Here is a 24,973-nt window from a genome sequence, read left to right on the forward strand (position 1 = left end):
ATTCCCTCTATCACCTGGCTGCTTCCATCGGTGAACAGGGTGATGCCTCCTTGCCAGGGTTGATCCTTGAGGTCAGGTCTACTAGAATGCACAGTGGCCATTACTTCTTCACAGTCGTGGAGTGGCGATTCGGGGGCTGGAAGGAGAGTGGCCGGGTTGAGGTTGGTCGTGTCCAAGATCCGCACCTCCGGATTCTCGCACAAGAGGGCTTGGTATTTAACCAATCGGGAGTTGGTCATCCATCTGGGTCCGTGACTCTCGAGTAGGCCGCGGATGGCGTGGGGTGTGGTCACAAAAAGTGTTTGGCCGAACGTGAGTTTATTGGCCTCGTGTATCAGGAGACAGGCCGCTGCAATGCTTCGGAGACAGCCCGGCCATCCTCGTGCCACGTTGTCCATGGTCTTGGAGAGGTATGCTACAGGGCGGTGCCAGGTGCCGACTAGTTGGGTGAGGACTCCAAGTGCCAATCCCTTCTTTTCGTCGACGAACAAGTGGAACGGCTTAGTCACATCTGGCAGTCCGAGCGCTGGTGGGGCCACAAGGGCCTCCTTGAGGTCCTGCAGGGCTTTCAGCTCGTGTTTCTCCCACTGGAGGTCTTGGCCCTCGAGTTCAGGCCCCTTCAGTTTGGCATACAAACTGTGGGTCAGGATAGCAAAATTGATGATCCAAATCCGGCAATATCCAGCGGCTCCGAGGAGTGCCCGTAATTCCTTCTTATTTGTAGGAGTGGGTTGGTTGCGGATAGCTTGGGTGCGGGGGGTACCGAGCCTTCGGGTTCCTTCTCGGAGGCGGAAACCCAGGTATTCGACTTCGATCTCGCATATCTGGGCCTTCTTGCGACTGGCCCGGTACCCCTGGGCTTCCAGGGTTTTCAAGAGGTAAAGGGTAGCTTCTGCACAGTCCGTGTACGTTTCACGGGCCACCAACAGGTCATCCACGTATTGGACGACCGGCCCATACTCGTCCTGATACGTCTTCAGCCGAAGAGGGTGGGGGAATTCTTGAACCCCTGGGGAAGCCGGGTCCACGTATATTGCTGCTTGGTTCCCGTCTGTAAGTCTTCCCACGTGAAGGCAAACAACTTCTGGCTGTCGGCAGCAAGAGGGATGGAGAAGAAGGCGTCCTTCAGATCAATGACACTGTACCACTTGGTCTGAGATGGCACTTGGGCTAGGATGGAGTAGGGGTTTGGTACGAGGGCAACTATATCGGCTACCTGGTTGTTGACTTTCCTCAGGTCCTGGACGGGTCTGTATTCGGATGTTCCTGGCTTCTTAACGGGCAACAATGGGGTATTCCATGCGGATCTAATTGGTTTAAGGACCCCTTGTTGGAGGAGTTTCTGTAGGTGAGTTTGCATACTATGCCGAGCTGCATAGGGGATGTGGTATTGTCCTTGGTTAACCACTTGAGCATTCGGTTTGAGCTCAATCCAGATGGGGATAGCGTTAACGGCCAGTCCTCCTGGGTTCGCTTCTGCCCATACATCAGGCACCGCATCCATTATGGCTCGCCTCTGCTGGGCGAAAGGGGTGTTCTGGTCGTAATGGCAGTCGCCAGGTCCTACAGTTGGGGGAACGTGTAGTCTCCATTCTTCTCTCACTGGGCAGATAAGTGTTACTGGCCGATCTTCGAAATGAGCTTCCACTTCACCCGTGGTCTTGAACTTCAAGGTGGCCTGGAGCTTACAGAGTAGGTCTCGACCGATCAAGGGGACTGGGCATCCGGGGATGTGTATAAACTGGTGAGACACCATCGTCCCTCCAATCTGGACTTGGCGTTCCTTGAGGAGGGGGGCTGCAAGGGATTTCCCGGAGGCTCCCACAATCGGTATAGTTTCTTTCGTGGCTGGGGCTATGGCAGTGGTGATAACAGATCGCTGGGCCCCCGTGTCTAGTAAGGCCTTCATAGACTCTGTCCCCACCCGAATTTCCACCAGAGGGTCAGTGGGGACTCTGCCCTCCCGGTTCCTTCATGCTGTGCTATCTCGGGTAGCGTCCACAGCCATTTGCCATTCCCTCCGGTCATCCCGTCCTCTATCTCTTCGGCCCCTTCCCCGGCCTCGTCTGGGGGCCCCTGTATGGTCGCCCGTCTCCTCCTCCCTCTGCCGGTCCCCTGGTTCCTCTTCTCTCGGGCTGTCCCGTGTTTCCTCTGGACAATCAGCCCACCAGTGTCCTTCTTTTCGACAATTTGCACACTGGTTACGTCCTAAGGGGGACCGTGCCTCTCTTGTCTTTCTGCCCCTCCCCCTTGGTCTAGGCCTCAGGCGTTCTTCCAGTACCGTGGCCAACACATCTGCCTTTTCCCGCATCCGCCTGGTCGATTCCTTTCGGGCCTCCACCTTCTCCTCCTGGTCGCGATATCCGAATACGCGATCAGCTATAGCTTTCAGTTGGCTGAGGCTCATCCCTTCGAACCCCTCCGTTCTCTGTAGCTTTCTTCGTATATCCGGTGCTGACTGGCTAACAAAACTCATAACCACGGTTGGGAGGTTCTTAGGGTCTTCGGGATTTATCGGGCTGTGCCTTCTGAATGCTTCCATAAGGCGTTCAAGGAAGTCCCCTGGACTCTCGTCCTTTTGTTGGACTACACTGTGGATTTTTCCCATGTTGGTAACCTTCTGCTTCCCCTTCTTTAAGGCGGCCAGGTACGCCTGCTGGTATCGGCGGATAAAGGTTTGGCCTTCGGCGGTTCGGTAGTCCCACGTGGGAGCAGCGATGGGCGCCTCCGTTTCTATTAGGTTCTGTAAGTTGGCATGGGCCGGATTCGCATCCCGGACGGCTTGTTCCATATTTTGTTGTAGAAGGCGGCGTTCTTCAGTGGTCAGGATGTGGGCGCTCAACTGCCTAAGGTCTGCCCAAGTCGGGTTATAACTGTATATAATGCCTTCCACCAGCTCTATCAACTGCTCGGGTTTCTGGTCGTAGGACGGCCCATGGAATTTCCAGTTATACAAATCGGCACTTGAGAAGGGAACGTGGCTGTAAACTGTTGATTCAATGGGCTGGCCCCCCCCTTCCGCCGGGTTAGGGGTATAGGTGGTGGACTGTCGAACTGGGAATAAGTTGGTGGCCTCCCCTTTCTTGCTCGCAGGGAGGGCATTTCGCGGACTCGATTGGGGGAACCGAGTAATGTTCTTCACAACCCGTTTACTCTTCCGTATGGTTGCGGGGCCAGGTGACTCGGGTGAGTCTGGACGGGACGTCTCTCCGGCCTCCGTCTCCGACCCGGAAGCCTCAGCGTTATCCGGCCCCTCCTCCAGGTTCGCGATGTCAGGGTATAACGGGGCATACGGCGGTGGCGCGATATCATCTTCGTATGCTTCCGCCGTAGCAAGTATCGGGGCCTTCGGGGGCTTCTTTTCGGGCAAACCCTGACCTTTCCCTAGGGTTTTCTTTGGGGGTCTCGTTCTAGAAAGTGTGTTGGTATTACTAGGCGTAGTTCCTGTCTTGACAATGGTAGCAGGGGGCGTGGTCTCAGTGGTTTCTACGCTAGGGGCGGTCGGCCGTATGGGGGCGGTCCCTGCGGCCTTCTGAACGGCAGCGGTTGCCGGGCTTTGGAGAGCGAAGGCATGGGTCGGCAGGGCTTTAAGTTTGGTTTTCCGTCCCTTTCTCTGCTTTACCACCATGAGGGCGGCTTTTTCTACCTTCCGTTGGGCCCAAGCCGGCGGATCCCGGACTACATCCAACCATGCTTGGATGTACGGAATGTCCTCGGGACAGCCTGGGTTTCCCTCGACTATAACGATATTCATGACCGCCGCCACTTTTTCATACTCGAATGACCCTCCCGGGGGCCATTCAGCAATTCCTAGCCCTGGCCACATAAATTGACATCTCTGTATCATCCCGGCCCTGCTACATTTATCCTGGTCGAACACTTCGCTAAAGTGTTCTGTCATTAAATCTAACGGTGAAGACCCACCCCCGCCCATCCTAACCTGAGTGCCAAAGGACAGGTGACGGACAAAGGGGGAAAGGGGCGGTGGAGGAGTAAGGGGTCTCGTTCCACCAGATACAAAAGGGTCAACACTCGGCCTGACCAGGACGCGGTCGCCCGGCCTGGAACTGCAAGCCCATTCACACACTTTCATACACCACAAGAAACCCCCCCGTTCGTTCGCCGCTCGGTTTCGTCGCCAGAGCCTAGTGAGTTTCGGGACCTAGTCGTATACCAATAGTCCGTATTAGTCACTGGCTAAAAGAGGGTGATCACGCCTCTTCTTCGGTCCTTACTGGGCCGGTCACTACGTAGAGTATACTCGCCTGTCCGCCGTGTTCGCAGGCCGCGCCGTCGTACGCGCCTCTCCAGAGAGGAAAAAAGAAAAAGGAAAAGGTGCCTTGCCAGAACCACACAGCCCCCCCTACAGTCAGGCAGAGTTGATCGACCCTCCTCCGGGAGATGGACGCTGAAATCAGCGGTGGCCACTCACCACCTTCTCAGGTGGGGGTCGATGACCCGATCCGACCGCAGTGGGGGAGGGGAAGAATATAATCCGATTCCCCTTTCTACTTCTGTCCCATCTGGGTCGCCAATGAAACAGGTGGGAAATCAGGAGACGAAAGGCAAATTTTGGTTCCAAACAAGGCAACTTTATTGCTAGCAAGTGAACAGCACCGAGTAGCCTCGGGACACTGTGTGTCATAAATCATCTGACACTTACATTTATACTTCCCTACTGGGCCTGCGCATTTGGCCCCTTACACGTCACAACCGACATGCGCAGTAAACATTTGTAGTTCTTACAGTACAAAATTGTAGTCCCAGCACGTACACACGTCATAACACTGAAATGATACTGGCAATAAAAACGAAACTTAGCAGCTTATTCTTCACACACACAATGCTCCTTTCTAGCACAGGAGATAAGGTGCGGCTCAGGAATGCAGGGGGGGTGTCAGCACCCTCCAAGGTCGCCTATTCAGATGGCGTTGCTACGTGCAAGCTGGTCTTGTATAGGCCTTGCAAACTACTGTTACAAGCTATAGGTCTAATAGCTCTGCATTCTGTCTGTACATTAGTAAACAGCAAACTTCTTTTGTTAGTAAACAGTAAAACTGGATAAGGCACAAATGTCCAGTGCAGTAATAAGGTGTGGCTAAACAGCCAAAAGCAGAGGTAGAGTGCATAAGTAAAAGTCCATCAGTAGGCCCAAAAACATGAGGTTGTCCTGTTGCTCAGTAGTATGCATAGTATTCGAACAGTATCCGGCGTTCCACCCCTTCAATTCTGTAGTCCTGGTAGGCTCCTGGACCATTTCTCCCTGGTTGAGTTGAGCTATAACTTTTTAGATATCAATGGGATGGAAGAAAAAGTTGCCTCAGGAAAATCTTGGACCAGTCCCTTTCTTTTCACTCCCCCTTTTCCCAGCAGGGATTCTTGGAGTTGAGGTCTCTCTTTGCCATATGCAAGAGGTTGGTTGAGGCAGGCTCCTAACCAGTTTAAGGGCTGGATTCCTGTTGAGCATGAGGAGGGTTTCTCTAGAAAAGCCTTTGAACCATAAGGAGAAAAATCACAACTGACTGAATTCCTCCCCCCTCCCCCCCCCCCCCATATCCTTGGCCACCTTCTCACTCTGCAACTACTTGTCTTCAGTAAAACAGCATGTATTTCATCCTTTCTGTGTGGCTCTAAGAAAAGTCTAGGTTTGTTGGCTGTCCCTGTGTCATGTGAATGAATAATTAATTACTCAGAGAAAAGTCAACTGTATGTAATTAATTATTCATTCACATGACACAGGGACAGCCAACAAACCTAGACTTTTCTTAGAGCCAAAAGTTGAACAACCTAATGGAGGAGTCGAATTGCACCAAGGAGGTTTGATCACAGGAGATGGCATAAGCCTGTCTGACCCATTATGTGGGCTGAAGCCAGTAGGTGGAGCTTGTCGCCCCATCATTATATTGTTTTGGATGTACCAAGATGGTGGCAGCTGCATTGGGGAGAATTAAAACCTTCTTGAGTGGAGTAGGTGGAGACTGGCTTCAGCTTTGTGACATCATAGCATCTCCTGTTATCAAACCATCATGAACTGCACACAAAAATGTCCAGTTCATTTCACCAGGGTTGAGCCCTCTGGTGCTGACAGCCACCAGGACTTAGCTGCACACCTCCAAGACCTGGGGTAAAGTTATGAAGCTGTGTGTCTTGGAAATATATGCAAATCAGACAATAAAATGGCTTAATATGGTATGGAAAAATATATAAAACCCCATACATATGGGGTCAAAATGACCCCATTGGGATTCTAATGTGTATAAAAAACACTCTAGGCCTTCTAGTGTTAATTATATGCTTTACCACAACAGGAATGAAACTTGCTTCTATTCCAGGGTATGCTGGAGATTCTCAGTCTTTCACTGCTAATTCTTTCCTCAAACACTTCCCAGAGTTCATTTTTCTGGGCCATGTCATCAGTGGTGCATCATATTGTCTGTGGCTCTCAATACAGTGGATAATTTTTCAAAGGTATTTCTACAGATAAACTTAAGCACATAAGCACTGCCACGCTGGGAAAAGACCAAAGGTCCAGCAAGCCCAGCACTCTGTCTCCGACAGCGGCCAATCCAGGCCCCAAGAACCTGGCAAAAACCCCAAATTTAATAATGATGAATGGACTTTTCCTTCAGGAATCTGTCCAGACCCCCTTTAAACTCAGCATGGCCAGCTGCAGTCACTACCTTCTCTGGTGATGAGTTCCAGAGTCTAACTACGCGCTGAGTAAAGAAAAACTTTCTCCGATTTGTTTTAAACCTACCACATTCTAGTTACATCTTGTGTCCCCTGGTTCTATTATTGTTAGAAAGTATAAACAAACGCTTCACATCTGTCCGCTCTACCCCACTCATTATTTTGTAGACCTCTGGCTTGTGGCTTATCTTGTAGGGAATAGGGACAGCAAAAAGGGTGGGGTTAGCGCAGGCTAGGTATTTGGCAGTGCTGCGAGCCTTCATGTTTCACTGTGGGGTTTTTCTCTCTTTTTATACCCCCCTCCTCCCCACACGTGGCCATTGTAGTGGTAGCCCATACCCAGGGACTGGTAGCCCATACCCAGGGACCACAGAACATGGCTCAATATCCATGCACCCTTACTCCAGTCAACAAGTGTCACTGTCTAGCAATGTCTATGACTTCATCACTATAGCATCCCTGGGGAGCAGAAGCTGGACTTGTAATCCTGGATGTTCCACAAGTAGTATGTGTCTTTGGTGCCGAGGCAGTGGGCTACACTGGCCTGGCCTGGCTTTCTCCATCTTTATGCTTAGTTCTGGCCATGATTAGTGAAATTCATTTTCTTTGGAATCAATAATTCTTTATAAACCATCTTTTATGTGCAGTTTGACATATTACACTGACAGCTTATTTTTGAATACTGTTCAAAACTACCAAATTATCGCTAACTTCAGTTTCACTTATTTTTAAATCGTTTAGTATGCTGATCGGACTAACCCATTGGACCGACACCTGGAAGTGATGGCTAACAAGTATGGTATTGTGGCGGCTCCCATAGCTGCTCAGATGTTTGGCTGTGCTGGGCAAGAGCATATGGAAAAATACGGTATTGTGCAGACGCATGAAAGCCATGTTATATAACAAATTAGATTAGCCTTTTAAATCAAACCTTCTTGGCACCTGAACAATTTGCAGACTGTGTAAAGGTTGGTGACATTTAAGGACTAGAAATGCTTAACCACTGTTTGCACCGTAGAACGTCCTCTCTAGACTGTAATTGGATTCAATATTTATTTATTTCTGAATGGAGTTAAAATATTACTGTCATTAATTGCTTGTTGAGGGTCAGATGACCATCTCAGGGCTACTGAAGGGGGGCAAAATTCCCCACACCTGGCCTCCAAGGGGGGGCCTGGCGCTGGCAAGCTGCTTCTTGCCTGCCTGCTTCCGGTTCTGTCTGTCTCCTGGTTCTGTGTGCCAGGAGGACCCAGTTGGTTGTATTAATGTGGTGATCTGGGTTATCGTGTTAATGCAATCATCATCTGGATCCGGCACACAGGAGCAGGAGACAACAGACCGAGGGAGGATTAGTCAGATACAGGAAGGGTGGGGGGGGGGGGGGGGGGCAGATGGCGGTCCTGCCTGGGTTCAGCTGTGTCTCTCGGCAGCCCTGGACCATCTTTCCTTCTCTTATTTCTTCTAGTTGAATTGCTGAGCTCTGCGATGGGTTTCTTAGATTGTCTGCTAGTCTGTCTCGAGCAGCTGAGGGGAAAGTATGTTTCAAAACCACATAAATTCACTTTGCAGCACAAGTTCCTCCTGCAAAAAAGATGGAAGTTTATGGGAATGGGGAAAAAAATAGTGGCCTTATTAGGTTTTGATTAGAGATGTGTAATTTTATTAAAAATCTATATTCCGTACACTGCTCAAATGTATGTGGATTCCAGTATAACACTGGCGTAATATTCTTCTCACAAAACATGCAAATCAGTCATTCACATCCAACCACTATACGGTATATGTCGGTGTCAATATGATACTACTTAACTGCTGTTCTCCGAGGACAAGCAGGCTGCTTGTTCTCACTGATGGGTGACGTCCACGGCAGCCCCTCCAATCGGAAACTTCTCTAGAAAAGTCCTTTACTAGTCCTCGCGCGCACCGCGCATGCGCGGCCGTCTTCCCGCCCGAAACTGGCTCGAGCCGGCCAGTGTTCTTTCGTCCGCACTCGGTACGGCTGTGTTTTTGTCGTGTCGAGCCCCGGAGAGTCGACCTCGCGCGTCCGTTTTAAAATAGACGTGTTTTTTTCTTCGGAAAAGTTCTAAATTTGTTCGGGAAGTGCTCCGGAAACCCCCTTGGGTTTCGTTTGCCCCTTCCCGTGTTTCCAGTTTTTGCCCCGGTAAGTTTTCTTTCGTCGTCGGGGTAGGCCTCTTTTCGGCCTCGGTCGAGATTTTTCTCCCTTAAAGTTTTGGTGCTCCAAATTCGTCATTTCGGATTTTGATTTCGCCGGCGTGATTTTTCCGCCCATGACATCGAAGCCTTCCAGCGGCTTCAAGAAGTGCACCCAGTGCGCCCGGGTAATCTCGCTCACTGATAGGCACTCTTCGTGTCTTCAGTGTCTGGGGGCCGAGCACCGTCCTCAGAACTGTAGTCTGTGTTCCCTGTTACAAAGGCGAACTCAGGTAGCGAGATTGGCCCAGTGGAACGTTTTGTTCTCGGGCTCTTCGTCGGCATCGGCACCGGGGTCATCGTGTGCATCGACGTCATCAGCGTCCAGACTTTCATCCTTGGCCGCCAGTGCATCGAGGCATCGGCCCTCTGCATCGGCGCCGAGACATCGGATAGCTGCATCGACGTCGGTGGTACCGGGACCTCGTCTCCTGATGTCGTCGGACGGTGGTGCATCGGGTGGAGTGCAGGTGAGGGCTGTCCATTCCCCTGCTGGTGGCGGTGAGCCTTCGGGTGGGTCTCCCCCTACCCTGAGGGCTCCTGCGGTACAGCCCCCCCGGGATCGACCTGCTTCGACCTCGGCCCTGAGGAAGCGACGGATGGATTCTACGTCCTCCTCGTCGGTGCCGGGGAGCTCCGGTGACATGCTTCGGAAGAAGTCGAAGAAGCATCGACACCGGTCTCCTCCCCGCGTCGGCACCGAGAGCTCTGGGTCGCCGAGGGAGTTGGCACCCAGCAGGCATCGGCACCGAGAGGACCGCTCACCCTCTGTTCAGGAGGTGTCGATGCGCTCCACTCTGGACAGCCCGGACCAGCCTCCACGCCCGGAACAGGTTCTGACGTCGACGCCTGCATCGACCTCCCTGCCTTTCTCTGCAGCCGCTCTGAACGAGAGCCTCCGGGCCGTTCTCCCAGAGATTCTGGGAGAGCTGTTGCGCCCTACCCCTCCGGTACCGGCGGTGCTTGCACCTCCGGTACCGTTGAGCGTGGCGCCGGCTGGCCCATCGCCCGGGGTGAGGTCCCCGATGTCGGTACCGCGTGCGGTGCCGACTGCGGCCACCTCCCAGGAGGGCTCCCCGACTACGTCGGCGGAGGGAGCTTCGCCGATGCGGGCAAGGGAGTCTACCTCTCGACGCCCCCATCGTGGACGTGGCTCCACGGAGTCGAGCCGGGCGAGGTTGCAGACACAGGTTCGTGAACTTGTGTCTGACACCGAGGGTGAGGCCTCGTGGGAAGAAGAAGAAGACCCCAGATATTTCTCTGACGAGGAGTCTGAGGGTCTTCCTTCCGATCCCACTCCCTCTCCTGAAAGACAGCTTTCTCCTCCCGAGAGTCTGTCTTTTGCTTCCTTTGTCCGGGAGATGTCTACGGCCATCCCCTTCCCGGTGGTTGTGGAGGACGAGCCCAGGGCTGAAATGTTTGAGCTCCTGGACTATCCTTCTCCACCTAAGGAAGCGTCCACTGTTCCCTTGCACCATGTCCTGAAAAAGACATTGCTTGCGAACTGGACCAAGCCACTAAGTAATCCCCACATCCCCAAGAAGATCGAGTCCCAGTACCGGATCCATGGGGACCCAGAGCTGATGCGCACTCAGTTGCCTCACGACTCTGGAGTTGTGGATCTGGCCCTAAAGAAGGCTAAGAGTTCTAGGGAGCATGCTTCGGCGCCCCCGGGCAAAGACTCTAGAACCTTAGACTCCTTTGGGAGGAAGGCCTACCATTCCTCTATGCTCGTGGCCAAAATCCAGTCTTACCAGCTCTACACGAGCATACACATGCGGAACAATGTGCGGCAGTTGGCGGGCTTGGTTGATGCTCTCCCCCCTGAGCAAGCCAAGCCTTTTTCAGGAGGTGGTCAGGCAGCTGAAGGCGTGCAGAAAATTCCTGGCCAGAGGGGTGTATGACACCTTTGATGTTGCGTCCAGGGCCGCTGCTCAAGGTGTGGTGATGCGCAGGCTCTCATGGCTGCGTGCCTCCGACCTGGAAAATAGACTCCAGCAGCGGATTGCGGACTCGCCTTGCCGTGCGGACAATATTTTTGGAGAGAAAGTCGAGCAGGTGGTAGAGCATCTCCACCAGCGGGATACCGCATTCGACAAGTTCTCCCGCCGGCAGCCTTCAGCATCTACCTCTACAGGTAGAAGATTTTTTGGGGGAAGGAGGACTGTTCCCTACTCTTCTGGCAAGCGTAGGTACAACCCTCCTTCTCGACAGCCTGCGGCCCAGGCTAAGCCCCAGCGCGCTCGCTCTCGTCAGCAGCGTGCGCCTCAGCAAGGCCCCGCGGCTCCCCAGCAAAAGCAAGGGGCGAGCTTTTGACTGGCTCCAGCAGAGCATAGCCGACATCCAAGTGTCAGTGCCGGGCGACCTGCCGGTCGGGGGGAGGTTGAAAGCTTTTCACCAAAGGTGGCCTCTCATAACCTCCGATCAGTGGGTTCTGCAAATAGTCCGGCAAGGATACACCCTCAATTTGGCCTCAAAACCTCCAAATTGTCCACCGGGAGCTCAATCCTACAGCTTCCAGCACAAGCAGGTACTTGCAGAGGAACTCTCCGCCCTTCTCAGCGCCAATGTGGTCGAGCCCGTGCCATCCGGGCAAGAAGGGCTGGGATTCTATTCCAGGTACTTCCTTGTGGAAAAGAAAACAGGGGGGATGCGTCCCATCCTAGACCTAAGGGCCCTGAACAAATATCTCGTAAAAGAAAAGTTCAGGATGCTTTCCCTGGGCACCCTTCTCCCCATGATTCAGCAAAACGATTGGCTATGCTCTCTGGACTTGAAGGATGCCTACACACACATCCCGATACTGCCAGCTCACAGACAGTATCTGCGATTTCAGTTGGGCACACGCCACTTCCAGTACTGTGTGCTACCCTTTGGGCTCGCCTCTGCGCCCAGGGTGTTCACAAAGTGCCTAGCTGTAGTAGCAGCGGCACTTCGCAGGCTGGGGGTGCACGTGTTCCCATATCTCGACGATTGGCTGGTGAAGAACACATCCGAGGCAGGAGCCCTGCGGTCCATGCAGATGACTATTCGCCTCCTGGAGCTACTGGGGTTTGTGATAAATTATCCAAAGTCCCATCTTCTCCCAGTACAGAAACTCGAATTCATAGGAGCCCTGCTGGATTCTCGGACGGCTCGCGCCTATCTCCCAGAGGCGAGGGCCAACAACTTGTTGTCCCTCGTCTCGCGGGTGCGAGCGTCCCAGCAGATCACAACTCGGCAGATGTTGAGATTGCTGGGCCACATGGCCTCCACAGTTCATGTGACTCCCATGGCCCGTCTTCACATGAGATCTGCTCAATGGACCCTAGCCTCTCAGTGGTATCAGGCTGCTGGGGGTCTAGAAGACGTGATCCACCTGTCCACGAGTTTTCTCGAATCCCTGTATTGGTGGACAATCTGGTCCAATTTGACTCTGGGACGTCCTTTCCAAATTCCTCAGCCACAAAAAGTGCTGACAACGGATGCGTCTCTCCTGGGATGGGGAGCTCATGTCGATGGGCTTCACACCTAAGGAAGCTGGTCCCTCCAGGAACGCGGTCTACAGATCAATCTCCTGGAGTTGCGAGCGATCTGGAACGCTCTGAAGGCTTTCAGAGATCGGCTGTCCCATCAAATTATCCAAATTCAGACAGACAATCAGGTTGCCATGTACTATGTCAACAAGCAGGGGGGCACCGGATCTCGCCCCCTGTGTCAGGAAGCCGTCAGCATGTGGCTCTGGGCTCGCCGTCTCGGCATGGTGCTCCAAGCCACATATCTGGCAGGCGTAAACAACAGTCTGGCCGACAGACTGAGCCGGATTATGCAACCTCACGAGTGGTCGCTCAACTCCAGAGTGGTGCGCCAGATCTTCCAAGCGTGGGGCACCCCCTTGGTGGATCTCTTCGCATCTCGAGTGAACCACAAAGTCCCTCGGTTCTGTTCCAGGCTTCAGGCCCCCGGCAGACTGGCATCGGATGCCTTCCTCCTGGATTGGGGGGAGGGCCTGCTGTATGCTTATCCTCCCATTCCTCTGGTGGGGAAGACTTTGTTGAAACTCAAACAAGACCGAGGCACCATGATTCTGATTGCTCCTTTTTGGCCGCGTCAGATCTGGTTCCCCCTTCTTCTGGAGTTATCCTCCGAAGAACCGTGGAGATTGGAGTGTTTTCCGACCCTCATCACGCAGGTCGAAGGGGCTCTTCTGCATCCCAGCCTCCGGTCCCTGGCTCTCACGGCCTGGATGTTGAGAGCGTAGACTTTGCCTCTTTGGGTCTGTCAGAGGGTGTCTCCCGCGTCTTGCTTGCTTCCAGGAAAGATTCCACTAAGAGGAGTTACTTCTTTCTGTGGAGGAGGTTTGCCGTCTGGTGTGACAGCAAGGCCCTAGCTCCTCGCTCTTGTCCTACACAGACCCTGCTTGAATACCTTCTGCACTTGTCTGAGTCTGGTCTCAAGACCAACTCTGTAAGAGTTCACCTTAGCGCAATCAGTGCATACCATTACCATGTGGAAGGTAAGCCGATCTCAGGACAGCCTTTAGTTGTTCGCTTCATGAGAGGTTTGCTTTTGTCAAAGCCCCCTGTCAAGCCTCCTACAGTGTCATGGGATCTCAATGTCGTTCTCACCCAGCTGATGAAACCTCCTTTTGAGCCACTGAATTCCTGCCATCTGAAGTACTTGACCTGGAAGGTCATTTTCTTGGTGGCAGTTACTTCAGCTCGTAGAGTCAGTGAGCTTCAGGCCCTGGTAGCCCAGGCCCCTTACACCAAATTTCATCATAACAGAGTAGTCCTCCGCACTCACCCTAAGTTCCTGCCAAAGGTCGTGTCGGAGTTCCATCTGAACCAGTCAATTGTCTTGCCAACATTCTTTCCCCGTCCTCATTCCTGCCCTGCTGAACGTCAGCTGCACACATTGGACTGCAAGAGAGCATTGGCCTTCTACCTGGAGCGGACACAGCCCCACAGACAGTCCGCCCAATTGTTTGTTTCTTTTGATCCCAATAGGAGGGGAGTGGCTGTAGGGAAACGCACCATATCCAATTGGCTAGCATATTGCATTTCCTTCACTTACGCCCAGGCGGGGCTGGCTCTTGAGGGTCATGTCACGGCTCATAATGTTAGAGCCATGGCTGCGTCGGTAGCCCACTTGAAGTCAGCCTCCATTGAAGAAATTTGCAAAGCTGCGACGTGGTCATCTGTCCACACATTCACATCTCATTACTGCCTGCAGCAGGATACCCGACGCGACAGTCGGTTCGGGCAGTCAGTTCTTCAGAACCTGTTTGGGCTTTAGGATCCAACTCCACCCCCCGAGGGCCCTGTTTGTTCTGTTCCAGGCTGCACTCTCAGTTAGTTGGTAAATTTTTTAGGTCAATCTCAGTTATGTCCTCGCTGTTGCGAGGCCCAATTGACCATGGTTGTTGTTTTGAGTGAGCCTGGGGGCTAGGGATACCCCATCAGTGAGAACAAGCAGCCTGCTTGTCCTCGGAGAAAGCGAATGCTACATACCTGTAGAAGGTATTCTCCGAGGACAGCAGGCTGATTGTTCTCACAAACCCGCCCGCCTCCCCTTTGGAGTTGTGTCTTCCCTTGAAGTATATTGTCTTGCTACATACTGGACTGGCCGGCTCGAGCCGGTTTCGGGCGGGAAGACGGCTGCGCATGCGCGGTGCGCGCGGGCGCGCGAGGACTAGCAAAGGACTTTGCTAGAGAAGTTTCCGATTGGAGGGGCTGCCGTGGACGTCACCCATCAGTGAGAACAATCAGCCTGCTGTCCTCGGAGAATACCTTCTACAGGTATGTAGCATTCGCTTTTTCCCAAACCTAGGTTCAATGTGGTGTATGGTAATGACTATCACAAGATTACATAATATATGGTGAATAACCTATAAATAAATGAAGTGACAAAACAATAATTAACCTCTGGCAAAGAAGTTGCAACAAATGACTAAAGAGAATTCGAGTCAGGGATTATCGTAACAGAGAAAATGGAATTAACAATCTTTCGAAAGCTTATATTTTTAAAAGGAGGGTATAAAAGCTTTTATAATGAATAAGGCACAAAAAGGTGCTCCAAATGACCAGATGACCACTGGAGAGAATCAGGGATGACCTCTCCTTACTCCCCCAGTGGTCACTAACCCCCTCCCATCCCCCCCAAAATGTGATGAAAAACATTACTTGCCAGCCTCTGTGCAATCCTCAGAAGTTATACTCAGGTCCATCAGAATAGCATGCAGGTCCCTGGAGTAGTCTAGTAGTGGGTGCAGTGCAGACAGGTGGACCCAGCATCCTACTTCTCCCTATCTGTTATAATTGTGGAGGAAACTGCGAGTCCTCCAAAACTCACCGGAAACCCACTGTACCCACATATAGCTGCCCACTTCACCTGTAAGGGCTATGGTAGTGGTGTACAGTCGGGGGTAGTGGGTTTTGGGGGGGGGGGGGGGGGGGGCTCAGCAGACAAAGTAAGGGAGCAATGGTCAGATGTGTACCTGGGAGCATTTTATGAAGTCCACTGCAGTGCCCCCTAGGGTGTCCTATTGCTGTCCTGGGATGTCAGGGGGACCAGTCTACTATAAATGCTGGCTCCTCCTACGTCCCAATGGCTTGATTTTGGACGTCTTACTGTAACAGGGGTTAAGGGGAAAGAGAAGGAAAAATAAATTTAAAAACTTACCCCGGGTCTGTTTTGGGCTCCGAGGGGGGCTGGTCCGTGAGGCGCTGTGGAAGCGCCGCGATTTTGTTTTGTTTTTTTTCTCCCGGGACGATTGGCACGTTCCCGGGAGTGAAGGAGAGGTCCGGGGCATGTTTGGGCCGGGTGCGGGCCGATTTGAGGCAGCACGGCAAGTTTTAGGGCCCGGGAGCGATGGAGCACGTTCCCAGGCCAGAAGATGTAAACCGGAAGGGGGAGAGCGCTGGGGCGGTAGTGGAGACGCTGCATAAAGCAGCGTTGAAGTTTTTTGCTCCCGGGCTGAAGGAGCGAGGCCCGGGAGTGAAGAGCGGTTCTGGGGAGAGAGGGCCGGAGAAGACGTCGGCGCGCGCGCCTCATGCACGAACCGGCAACGCGCATTTCCGCGACTAGGCCGAAGCCGGGGCCTAAATTTTGGGCCGGCTTCAGAGGTTTTTTGTTTTTGCCTCCGATTTTGATTGAGGACGTCCGGGATCGGATCCAACGGGAGTGGTCGTGTGTAAAGAAAATCAGGAAAGCAGGTAAGGGGTTTTTGACCCGAAATTTAAATTAGTTTATTTTTAAATTGTATTAATGGGGTTTTTGATTTTTAGAAATTAAACGGTTAATGATTTTTAAATTCTGTTTTTGGATTTGGGGTCGGGGAATTTTTTGGGATTTTTCTGGTATATTAGTTTTTGAATTTGAATATTTTAAGGGGGTCATTTGGGGGGGGTCTAGTTTTAAGGGGTTAGGAAAGGGTTAACTGGTTAAATTCGACGGAGTAGGTTCAGAGGGGAATATTAAAATTTTTGAAATAGGTTTTAAATTTTTTGGGAATTTTTTCAGGGGTTTTTAGAAGATTGTTGCGTGGCGGGGTTAAATGTTGGGATATTTAAATTTTAAAAACACCGTTTAATAGAGGATGGGAGGTTTAATTGGCATGGGAAATTTGGGGTAATTTGATGGAAATTTATAGGGGTTTTTTATTAATTGAAGAATTTCCCATTGATTTCTATGGGGATTTTTCAGTTAAAATGGAGATTGAGCAGTGCTGCTCAACATTCCGCTTGTCAGCAGGGAGAGTTGGAATGTTGAGCAGGACTAGGGATTGGCTGGCTGAGGGCGGAATCCCAAGCCAAGCAGCCGTCTCCTAGGAAACGGTCAGTGGGACAGTTGGCAGAGCGCTGGTGACTGTGGAGGTGGAAGGAAGTGTGTTTGGTGGTGTGGTTAATGTGGTGAGTTTGGAGTGATTTTGAGAAGGTTGGAAGTGGGATTTTGACTGAGTTTGGTGATAGGAGGGCAGTGTGTGAGGGGAAAGTGGTGAGTTGGGAAGTGTTTGTAATTTTTCCTGGTGAAAGGTGTAAGGAGGTGTATATATGTTTGTGCTCATTAGTTTAGGGAAAAATAAGTAAGGTTAGGGGGTTTAGTGAGGGTATAGTTATTTTAATTTTCTTAGTTAAGTGTTGCCCAGTGTTATAAATTATATATATTTAAGTCATTTAGTGTGGGAAGGGGTTAGTTAAGAAGATAGGGCTTTTCTTCCATTTATTTTTATTAAGAGTGAGGTGTAGGGTGACGGTGGCAAAGAATCCTGGAAAACCTGAGCTCCTACGCAAGAAAGACCGTGAAGGATTCTGCATCAGAGAAAAAAAAACCACAGCTAAGTGACAACACAGTGACAGGACAGAGAAATAATTCTTACTTACCTGAGTTGGGTCACTGGGGTGGTTGTCTTACGAGGACCTGTGAGAAAAGGGAAGAGAAAAAGGACACAAAGTATCAATTCTTTAAAGTTGAGATACAAGGGAGAGTTAATAAAGAAATTATTCAGAAAGAAAAATTTACAATTAATACTTATCTGATAAGAATCTTGGTATCGATACCAGAGAGGGAAATTCTGAAAAAGAGAAAAAAAGTTATACAATTGTAAAGTACATTTCTTTTGCACTAGAATATAAATGTTAAGGTTAGTGGTTAAAGTCTGTTAATTAATAATTTATTCTTTAGTATTTGAATTGAATTAAAATCTTGTTGTTTTTGGTTAATCATTTTTTCCGTTTGGTTATTTCAAAAGCAGGACAAATCCAAAATTAGCTTATTTTTCCCCTCATTTTCTTTGAGATTTTGAGGCGTGGTTAGTGAACTGTCTGCCTCTCCGTCCTTGTGAGGTGATTTTGGGCACTGAAAGAAATTTTAAGTGCTCAGGGACACTTTACACTGAGGAACGAGTGGGGTACAACGACAATTTTGGCATAGTCGGCAGGATTTCTCCTGAAGTTGGGGTACCAAAGGGTAAAACTGTGAAGCTCAGGAATTGACTAACAGTTGTGAAGAATTTTCCCATTTAGGTGAAGCAATTTAAATAAAGGTTTCCAGGTTTAAGTGTGTTTTATTTTGGGGAAATTTCTTTTGTCCTGGGTCTTGTTCCCCTGGGAATTTCTGTCTCTGGGGTGATTCCAGTTCCTGGAAGATCAAGAAGATGGAGGGAGAAGCCGCTGGAGCTAGAGCTATCCCGCAGATCCTCACTCAGACGATTGTGATACCACAGGACAGAACCGTGCCGGACTTTCACGGTTTTCCTAGAGGACCTGAAGATTTAAAGATTGAAGAATGGGTGGACAAGATGAAGTCCCGGTTAAGAATATTGAGAGTACCTGTGGAGGACCAAGTGGAGGTGGTGCGTGACCACTTGAAGGGGATAGCGTTGGACACCGTTAAGTATTCGTTACCACGCGACTGTACGGTGGAAGAAATCTATAATTTACTGAAGCAAGTATACGGCGATACTGTGGCTTTGGGCCTGAGGATACAGGAATTTTACAACATCCGGCAGGGCGAAAGAGAACCCATCAGGGTATTTGCCTACAAGCTGCAAGGAATGTTGGAAGCAATAATGAAAAGGGACCGGAAAAGGGTCGGGGATCCAGATGAGACCCTTAAGGAGCAGTTCATCATCGGACTGCGTGATGAAGTCCTGAGGAGAGAGGTCTCGAAAAGGAATGAAGATAATCCTGGCTTATCCTTTGCAGAGTTAATGCAAGCGGCTATTCGTTGGGCAGGGGAAGAGCGGGGTTTGGCTCACTGGGAGTCCCCCAAGAGAATTCTACAGAGACCCCGGGAAGATGCAGGGGATTATGGAAGAGCTGGGCGACCCGTAGAGACGGCTACAGTAGCGATGCTGCATCAAATGACCAACATGCTGTCTAGGATGTGCGAACGTCAGGAGGAGGAGTGGGGCCACCAGAGAAAAGAACGAGAAAGAGATAACCGGACGTATGCTGGTGCTCGTGGAGGGCAGAGAGATTACTATGTGGGACCTTCTAGAACTTCCTCTGGGGAGGTAATCTGTTACAGATGCCAGGAGCCCGGACATATCGCAAGAAATTGTCAGAGCGAAAGGAGGAACTATCCTTTACCACGAATTAGTAAGGAGAACCCTGAGAGTCCGAGCACCAGTGCTAATTGTAACAGGAACAGCGGAAGTCCTCAGGGTGAGACCTCTGGTGCTTCACAGTTGAGAGACAGCAAACCCACCATCCGGTTGCAAAAGCCGGTGGAGAATGAGGATTGCAAAGAGGAAAAGCTATTGAGTGAAAAGGCAATTGGGACGAGCCCCTTAATGAAGGTGAAGATTGATGGAGTAGAAACTCTCTGCACGGTGGATACCGGGTCCAGTGTGTCCACAATACTGGCAAGTTTTTTTTATAAAAACTTCGAAAACACGGATTGCCTACAAGATGCAAGTCAACTGACGCTTGTGGCTGTAAATGGGACAGACCTTCCGGTGCTTGGTTACATAGATGCAGATGTGAAATGTTTGGGTCAGCTGGTACCGGAAAGGTGCATTTTCGTGGTAAAGGATAACTTCTGTAATGGCCGGATAGAGAGTCAACCAATCCAAGGAATCGTGGGCATGAATGTCCTGAGGCATTTAGAGGGTCTGTTCAAGGACCTTGCCTGCTTTACACTTGAGCCAGGGAGAATCTCAGGAATTCTGTCAAAAATTGCACAAAAACAGGTGACTAAGGTCAGACAGGTGGATGGTCTGGTTAAGCTGCAGGGAAACGTGAGGAAAGTTATTTCTGCAAGGTCAGAAAGGTTCCTGATGGGAAAGGGTCAACGGGTACAGACAAATGCAGGAGTGGTAATAAGGCAAGGAAAAGTTTTCGTCCAGAAGATAAATGTGAGAGTTCCAGATGTCCACCCCGGCAGAGAGCAAATGGCAGAGACAGGTTCAGCAGAACCCGTGAGCAATGTGAATAAGGAACAAAGTAATGTGGAAACAAAAGGCAGGATAGAAGCTGTGGAAAGCAGTGAAGCCTGGCTACATGTTACTGTAAAAGGAGTGAAAGAGGGAGACTTGCCTGAGAAGAAAAGGGTGGTGACAGAATCATATCAAACAAAATTGCTGCAATTTGGTGAGAGAACAGCTGGGAGCACAGAAAAGCAGAGAGTGTCTTATAGACCTGAGAAACATAATGTTATATCAGAACATCAAGAGGCAGCTGATGGCAAGATGATATCTGGGACACGATGTGTAGTGACGAATAAGAGTCCTTGCCTTAAAAAGGAATTGAATGAGGGAACCGAGATGAATATGGCCCTGGTGCATGTTAATGACGATACCATTCTTGTGGAAAACAAGAAGGCCAAGGACGTGCGGCCTGAAGTGACTGCAAGTGCAGAAAAGAAAGGGGGAAGGAAGAGTGAGCAAATGCTGGAGTGGGCAAAAATCATCTTTGGAAGAAAGAAAATCAAAGAAGCACAGCTATATGCTGCTCAGGCCCATTTGAAGCTTGGAAGGAACGGTGAGGGTTTAGAAAATTACGCACCGACAAGAAAAATAATTATGAAGATTGTCTCTTTGCAACAACAGCAGTTGAAGTTCGTGTTGCGTCTCTTGTCGAGACACCTTCTCCGAGGAGGGGATTGGGTATTGCTCAGGAGGCAGAGGTTCCCGGGAAGGCACAAGATTCAGGATAAATGGGAATCACACCCATATGAAGTCCTGGAGGTTTTGGGAGAAAAGTTAAATGTGATTAAAATTCGTAATTACAAAGGTGATGTGAAAACTGTACATAGGGATGCAGTAAAAAAATATAATTTGGATGTTGAGGAATATGAAATTGGCCAAGTTCAGGAAGAAAAGCTTCCTGATTTAAAAGTTGAATCAAAAGTGGGACCTGCAACAAATAAGGGGTGGTATACAATCAGAACAGATGTTATTATTAATCCTGGGACAGGGGAGGATGGTCCTATAAATACTGAGGAGATAAGGGTGTCAAACAGAAGTACTAAGGGTACTTGTTCTGCTTACCTTAGGGAAAATTTTATCCTGGGTTAAGAGGGGAGTGGGGGAATATGTGATGTCATAAAAAATCTGAGATGTTATAAAGATATAATATGTTACAATTCAAAGTGGTAATACTTATACTGTAAAGAGGATGACAGTATATCAACTCTGTTGATGGGGAAAAAAAAGGGGGGAAAGGTTAAGTTTTAGGTATGATTGTTAGATAGAAGGAGTTGGAATGGTTAGAGTATTGGTTTGGATGGAAGGAAGAATTTGGATAGAATGATAAGATTATGGATTTGGGTGAAAGTGTGGAGTTTGGATTTAGGAGTGTTGGGGTATGAATGAGAATATTGAGGACAATATTCGGTTTTTTAAGCCCGGGCGAATGTAACAGGGGTTAAGGGGAAAGAGAAGGAAAAATAAATTTAAAAACTTACCCCGGGTCTGTTTTGGGCTCCGAGGGGGGCTGGTCCGTGAGGCGCTGTGGAAGCGCCGCGATTTTGTTTTGTTTTTTTTCTCCCGGGACGATTGGCACGTTCCCGGGAGTGAAGGAGAGGTCCGGGGCATGTTTGGGCCGGGTGCGGGCCGATTTGAGGCAGCACGGCAAGTTTTAGGGCCCGGGAGCGATGGAGCACGTTCCCAGGCCAGAAGATGTAAACCGGAAGGGGGAGAGCGCTGGGGCGGTAGTGGAGACGCTGCATAAAGCAGCGTTGAAGTTTTTTGCTCCCGGGCTGAAGGAGCGAGGCCCGGGAGTGAAGAGCGGTTCTGGGGAGAGAGGGCCGGAGAAGACGTCGGCGCGCGCGTGCATGAGGCGGCGCGCCTCATGCACGAACCGGCAACGCGCATTTCCGCGACTAGGCCGAAGCCGGGGCCTAAATTTTGGGCCGGCTTCGGAGGTTTTTTGTTTTTGCCTCCGATTTTGATTGAGGACGTCCGGGATCGGATCCAACGGGAGTGGTCGTGTGTAAAGAAAATCAGGAAAGCAGGTAAGGGGTTTTTGACCCGAAATTTAAATTAGTTTATTTTTAAATTGTATTAATGGGGTTTTTGATTTTTAGAAATTAAACGGTTAATGATTTTTAAATTCTGTTTTTGGATTTGGGGTCGGGGAATTTTTTGGGATTTTTCTGGTATATTAGTTTTTGAATTTGAATATTTTAAGGGGGTCATTTGGGGGGGGTCTAGTTTTAAGGGGTTAGGAAAGGGTTAACTGGTTAAATTCGACGGAGTAGGTTCAGAGGGGAATATTAAAATTTTTGAAATAGGTTTTAAATTTTTTGGGAATTTTTTCAGGGGTTTTTAGAAGATTGTTGCGTGGCGGGGTTAAATGTTGGGATATTTAAATTTTAAAAACACCGTTTAATAGAGGATGGGAGGTTTAATTGGCATGGGAAATTTGGGGTAATTTGATGGAAATTTATAGGGGTTTTTTATTAATTGAAGAATTTCCCATTGATTTCTATGGGGATTTTTCAGTTAAAATGGAGATTGAGCAGTGCTGCTCAACATTCCGCTTGTCAGCAGGGAGAGTTGGAATGTTGAGCAGGACTAGGGATTGGCTGGCTGAGGGCGGAATCCCAAGCCAAGCAGCCGTCTCCTAGGAAACGGTCAGTGGGACAGTTGGCAGAGCGCTGGTGACTGTGGAGGTGGAAGGAAGTGTGTTTGGTGGTGTGGTTAATGTGGTGAGTTTGGAGTGATTTTGAGAAGGTTGGAAGTGGGATTTTGACTGAGTTTGGTGATAGGAGGGCAGTGTGTGAGGGGAAAGTGGTGAGTTGGGAAGTGTTTGTAATTTTTCCTGGTGAAAGGTGTAAGGAGGTGTATATATGTTTGTGCTCATTAGTTTAGGGAAAAATAAGTAAGGTTAGGGGGTTTAGTGAGGGTATAGTTATTTTAATTTTCTTAGTTAAGTGTTGCCCAGTGTTATAAATTATATATATTTAAGTCATTTAGTGTGGGAAGGGGTTAGTTAAGAAGATAGGGTTTTTCTTCCATTTATTTTTATTAAGAGTGAGGTGTAGGGTGACGGTGGCAAAGAATCCTGGAAAACCTGAGCTCCTACGCAAGAAAGACCGTGAAGGATTCTGCATCAGAGAAAAAAAAACCACAGCTAAGTGACAACACAGTGACAGGACAGAGAAATAATTCTTACTTACCTGAGTTGGGTCACTGGGGTGGTTGTCTTACGAGGACCTGTGAGAAAAGGGAAGAGAAAAAGGACACAAAGTATCAATTCTTTAAAGTTGAGATACAAGGGAGAGTTAATAAAGAAATTATTCAGAAAGAAAAATTTACAATTAATACTTATCTGATAAGAATCTTGGTATCGATACCAGAGAGGGAAATTCTGAAAAAGAGAAAAAAAGTTATACAATTGTAAAGTACATTTCTTTTGCACTAGAATATAAATGTTAAGGTTAGTGGTTAAAGTCTGTTAATTAATAATTTATTCTTTAGTATTTGAATTGAATTAAAATCTTGTTGTTTTTGGTTAATCATTTTTTCCGTTTGGTTATTTCAAAAGCAGGACAAATCCAAAATTAGCTTATTTTTCCCCTCATTTTCTTTGAGATTTTGAGGCGTGGTTAGTGAACTGTCGGCCTCTCCGTCCTTGGTGAGGTGATTTTGGGCACTGAAAGAAATTTTAAGTGCTCAGGGACACTTTACACTGAGGAACGAGTGGGGTACAACGACATTACACTTGGGTATTTTTTTTCCGAGAATGGCCAAAAAACAAAGACGTCCAAATCACAGAACGTCCATAGTATTTTTAAACGCAAAAGATAGATGTCCATCTTTTTCGAAAATGAACTTCTTTCCTGTTCGGGATTTGGACTTCTTTGTAAAACATCCAAATTCCGATTTAGACGTTTCTTTCGAAAATGCCCTTCCACATAATCTCTCTTATCTGTTGAAGAATGCTCACACAGAAGCAAGGTGCTAAAAAATCGGCACCAAGTCTTGAGTGGAGATTTCAAAGCCTCAACTTGTTCTTTGATGCCTGGTTTCAAGAACAGGAGGTCTTGTTTAGTCCAGCATGGCTAAGTCTTGGAGGTGAGCTGTGCTTCCCAGGTTTAGACGATTATCTGTTAACCTACAGAGGCCCATTCTGCAATCTCACACCATCCTCTAGGAAAGAAAATATGAAGGATGCTCATTTCTCTTTAAAGCCAATAGCTGTGTTTTCATTGGCACTCTGAGTTGGAGCTGAACAGGAAAATCAGCAGTGTGTTCATTCAGCATGCCAGGCATGTCAAGATATGGCATGATGTGCCTCTTAATGTGTTGAACAAAACCTCTTCTCTGTTCCCACCCTTCAATGCCAACACAGGTCTGGTATGCCAAGTCCTTTTCCACATTGAATTGGAAGACAGGTTCAAATCAAGGAGCCTTTCCTTCCCATTAATTTGGTCAGTTCTGATGCTTAAGGAACTAAGCTTTAGACCGTGATTATATTCCTGGTGTTTTCTTGGGAAGGGATGGTAAGCTGTAACAGTAAAACCAATTTTAAGATGGACTATAAAAGAGTTTTGGAAAATTCAACACGTCTTAACAGCTTTACTCTACTTACAGGTACCAAGCCAGAACACTTTGCCAAAATTGCTTGGAAAAATCACAAGCATTCAATAAACAACCCGTAAGTACTCTGTGAAACTTTTGATGGGATAATTATCACGCTAGCAAACAAGACATGCAAGTAAAAGTCTCATAATGGGTCTGAGATCATCAACCTAAGCATGAAGCTTTGAGTGACGCTGCTTGGCTTATCACCTTGGTTATGTTTTGGGGGTTTGCTACACAGAACCAAGCCAGACCCTCTTCAGTCCTGCAGTGAGTGTGCTCTACTCATGTGTAGCGTTTTACAGGGTTGATCAGACTGGTCTAATTCACTACCACTAATTCTGCCAGATCTAAATATCCTTTTTGTGATAGGTAATCAGGGATCATTTTCCACTGTTGTTGACCAAACTCCCTGCTTTAAGTTCCTGACAGGGAGCTTTTGGGCACTTTGCCTGCTTTTTTTTTTTGAGATAGGGTGGCAATGGGGGAGGATCATGAGTGTTCTTTTAGCACTGCATGAGTATTTCCACAGATTGGAAGTCCTACGCTTCGTATTATGTC

At 49.0% G+C, this 24,973-nt stretch overlaps 1 protein-coding gene across 2 annotated transcripts in view; it reads left to right on the top strand.

The window, feature by feature from the left end:
• SCP2 (sterol carrier protein 2) overlaps nucleotides 1-24,973 on the top strand; it is a 134,032-nt gene that overhangs the window by 61,886 nt on the left and 47,173 nt on the right. For both annotated transcript variants that reach the window (XM_030205581.1, XM_030205580.1), the window contains 2 exons: nucleotides 7,432-7,558; nucleotides 24,425-24,488. In XM_030205581.1, the coding sequence (XP_030061441.1) occupies nucleotides 7,432-7,558; nucleotides 24,425-24,488 (191 nt within the window). The remainder of the gene's footprint in view (nucleotides 1-7,431; nucleotides 7,559-24,424; nucleotides 24,489-24,973) is intronic.

The sequence above is a fragment of the Microcaecilia unicolor genome, chromosome 6 (genome assembly GCF_901765095.1).
Source record: "Microcaecilia unicolor chromosome 6, aMicUni1.1, whole genome shotgun sequence".
NCBI lineage: Eukaryota > Metazoa > Chordata > Amphibia > Gymnophiona > Siphonopidae > Microcaecilia > Microcaecilia unicolor.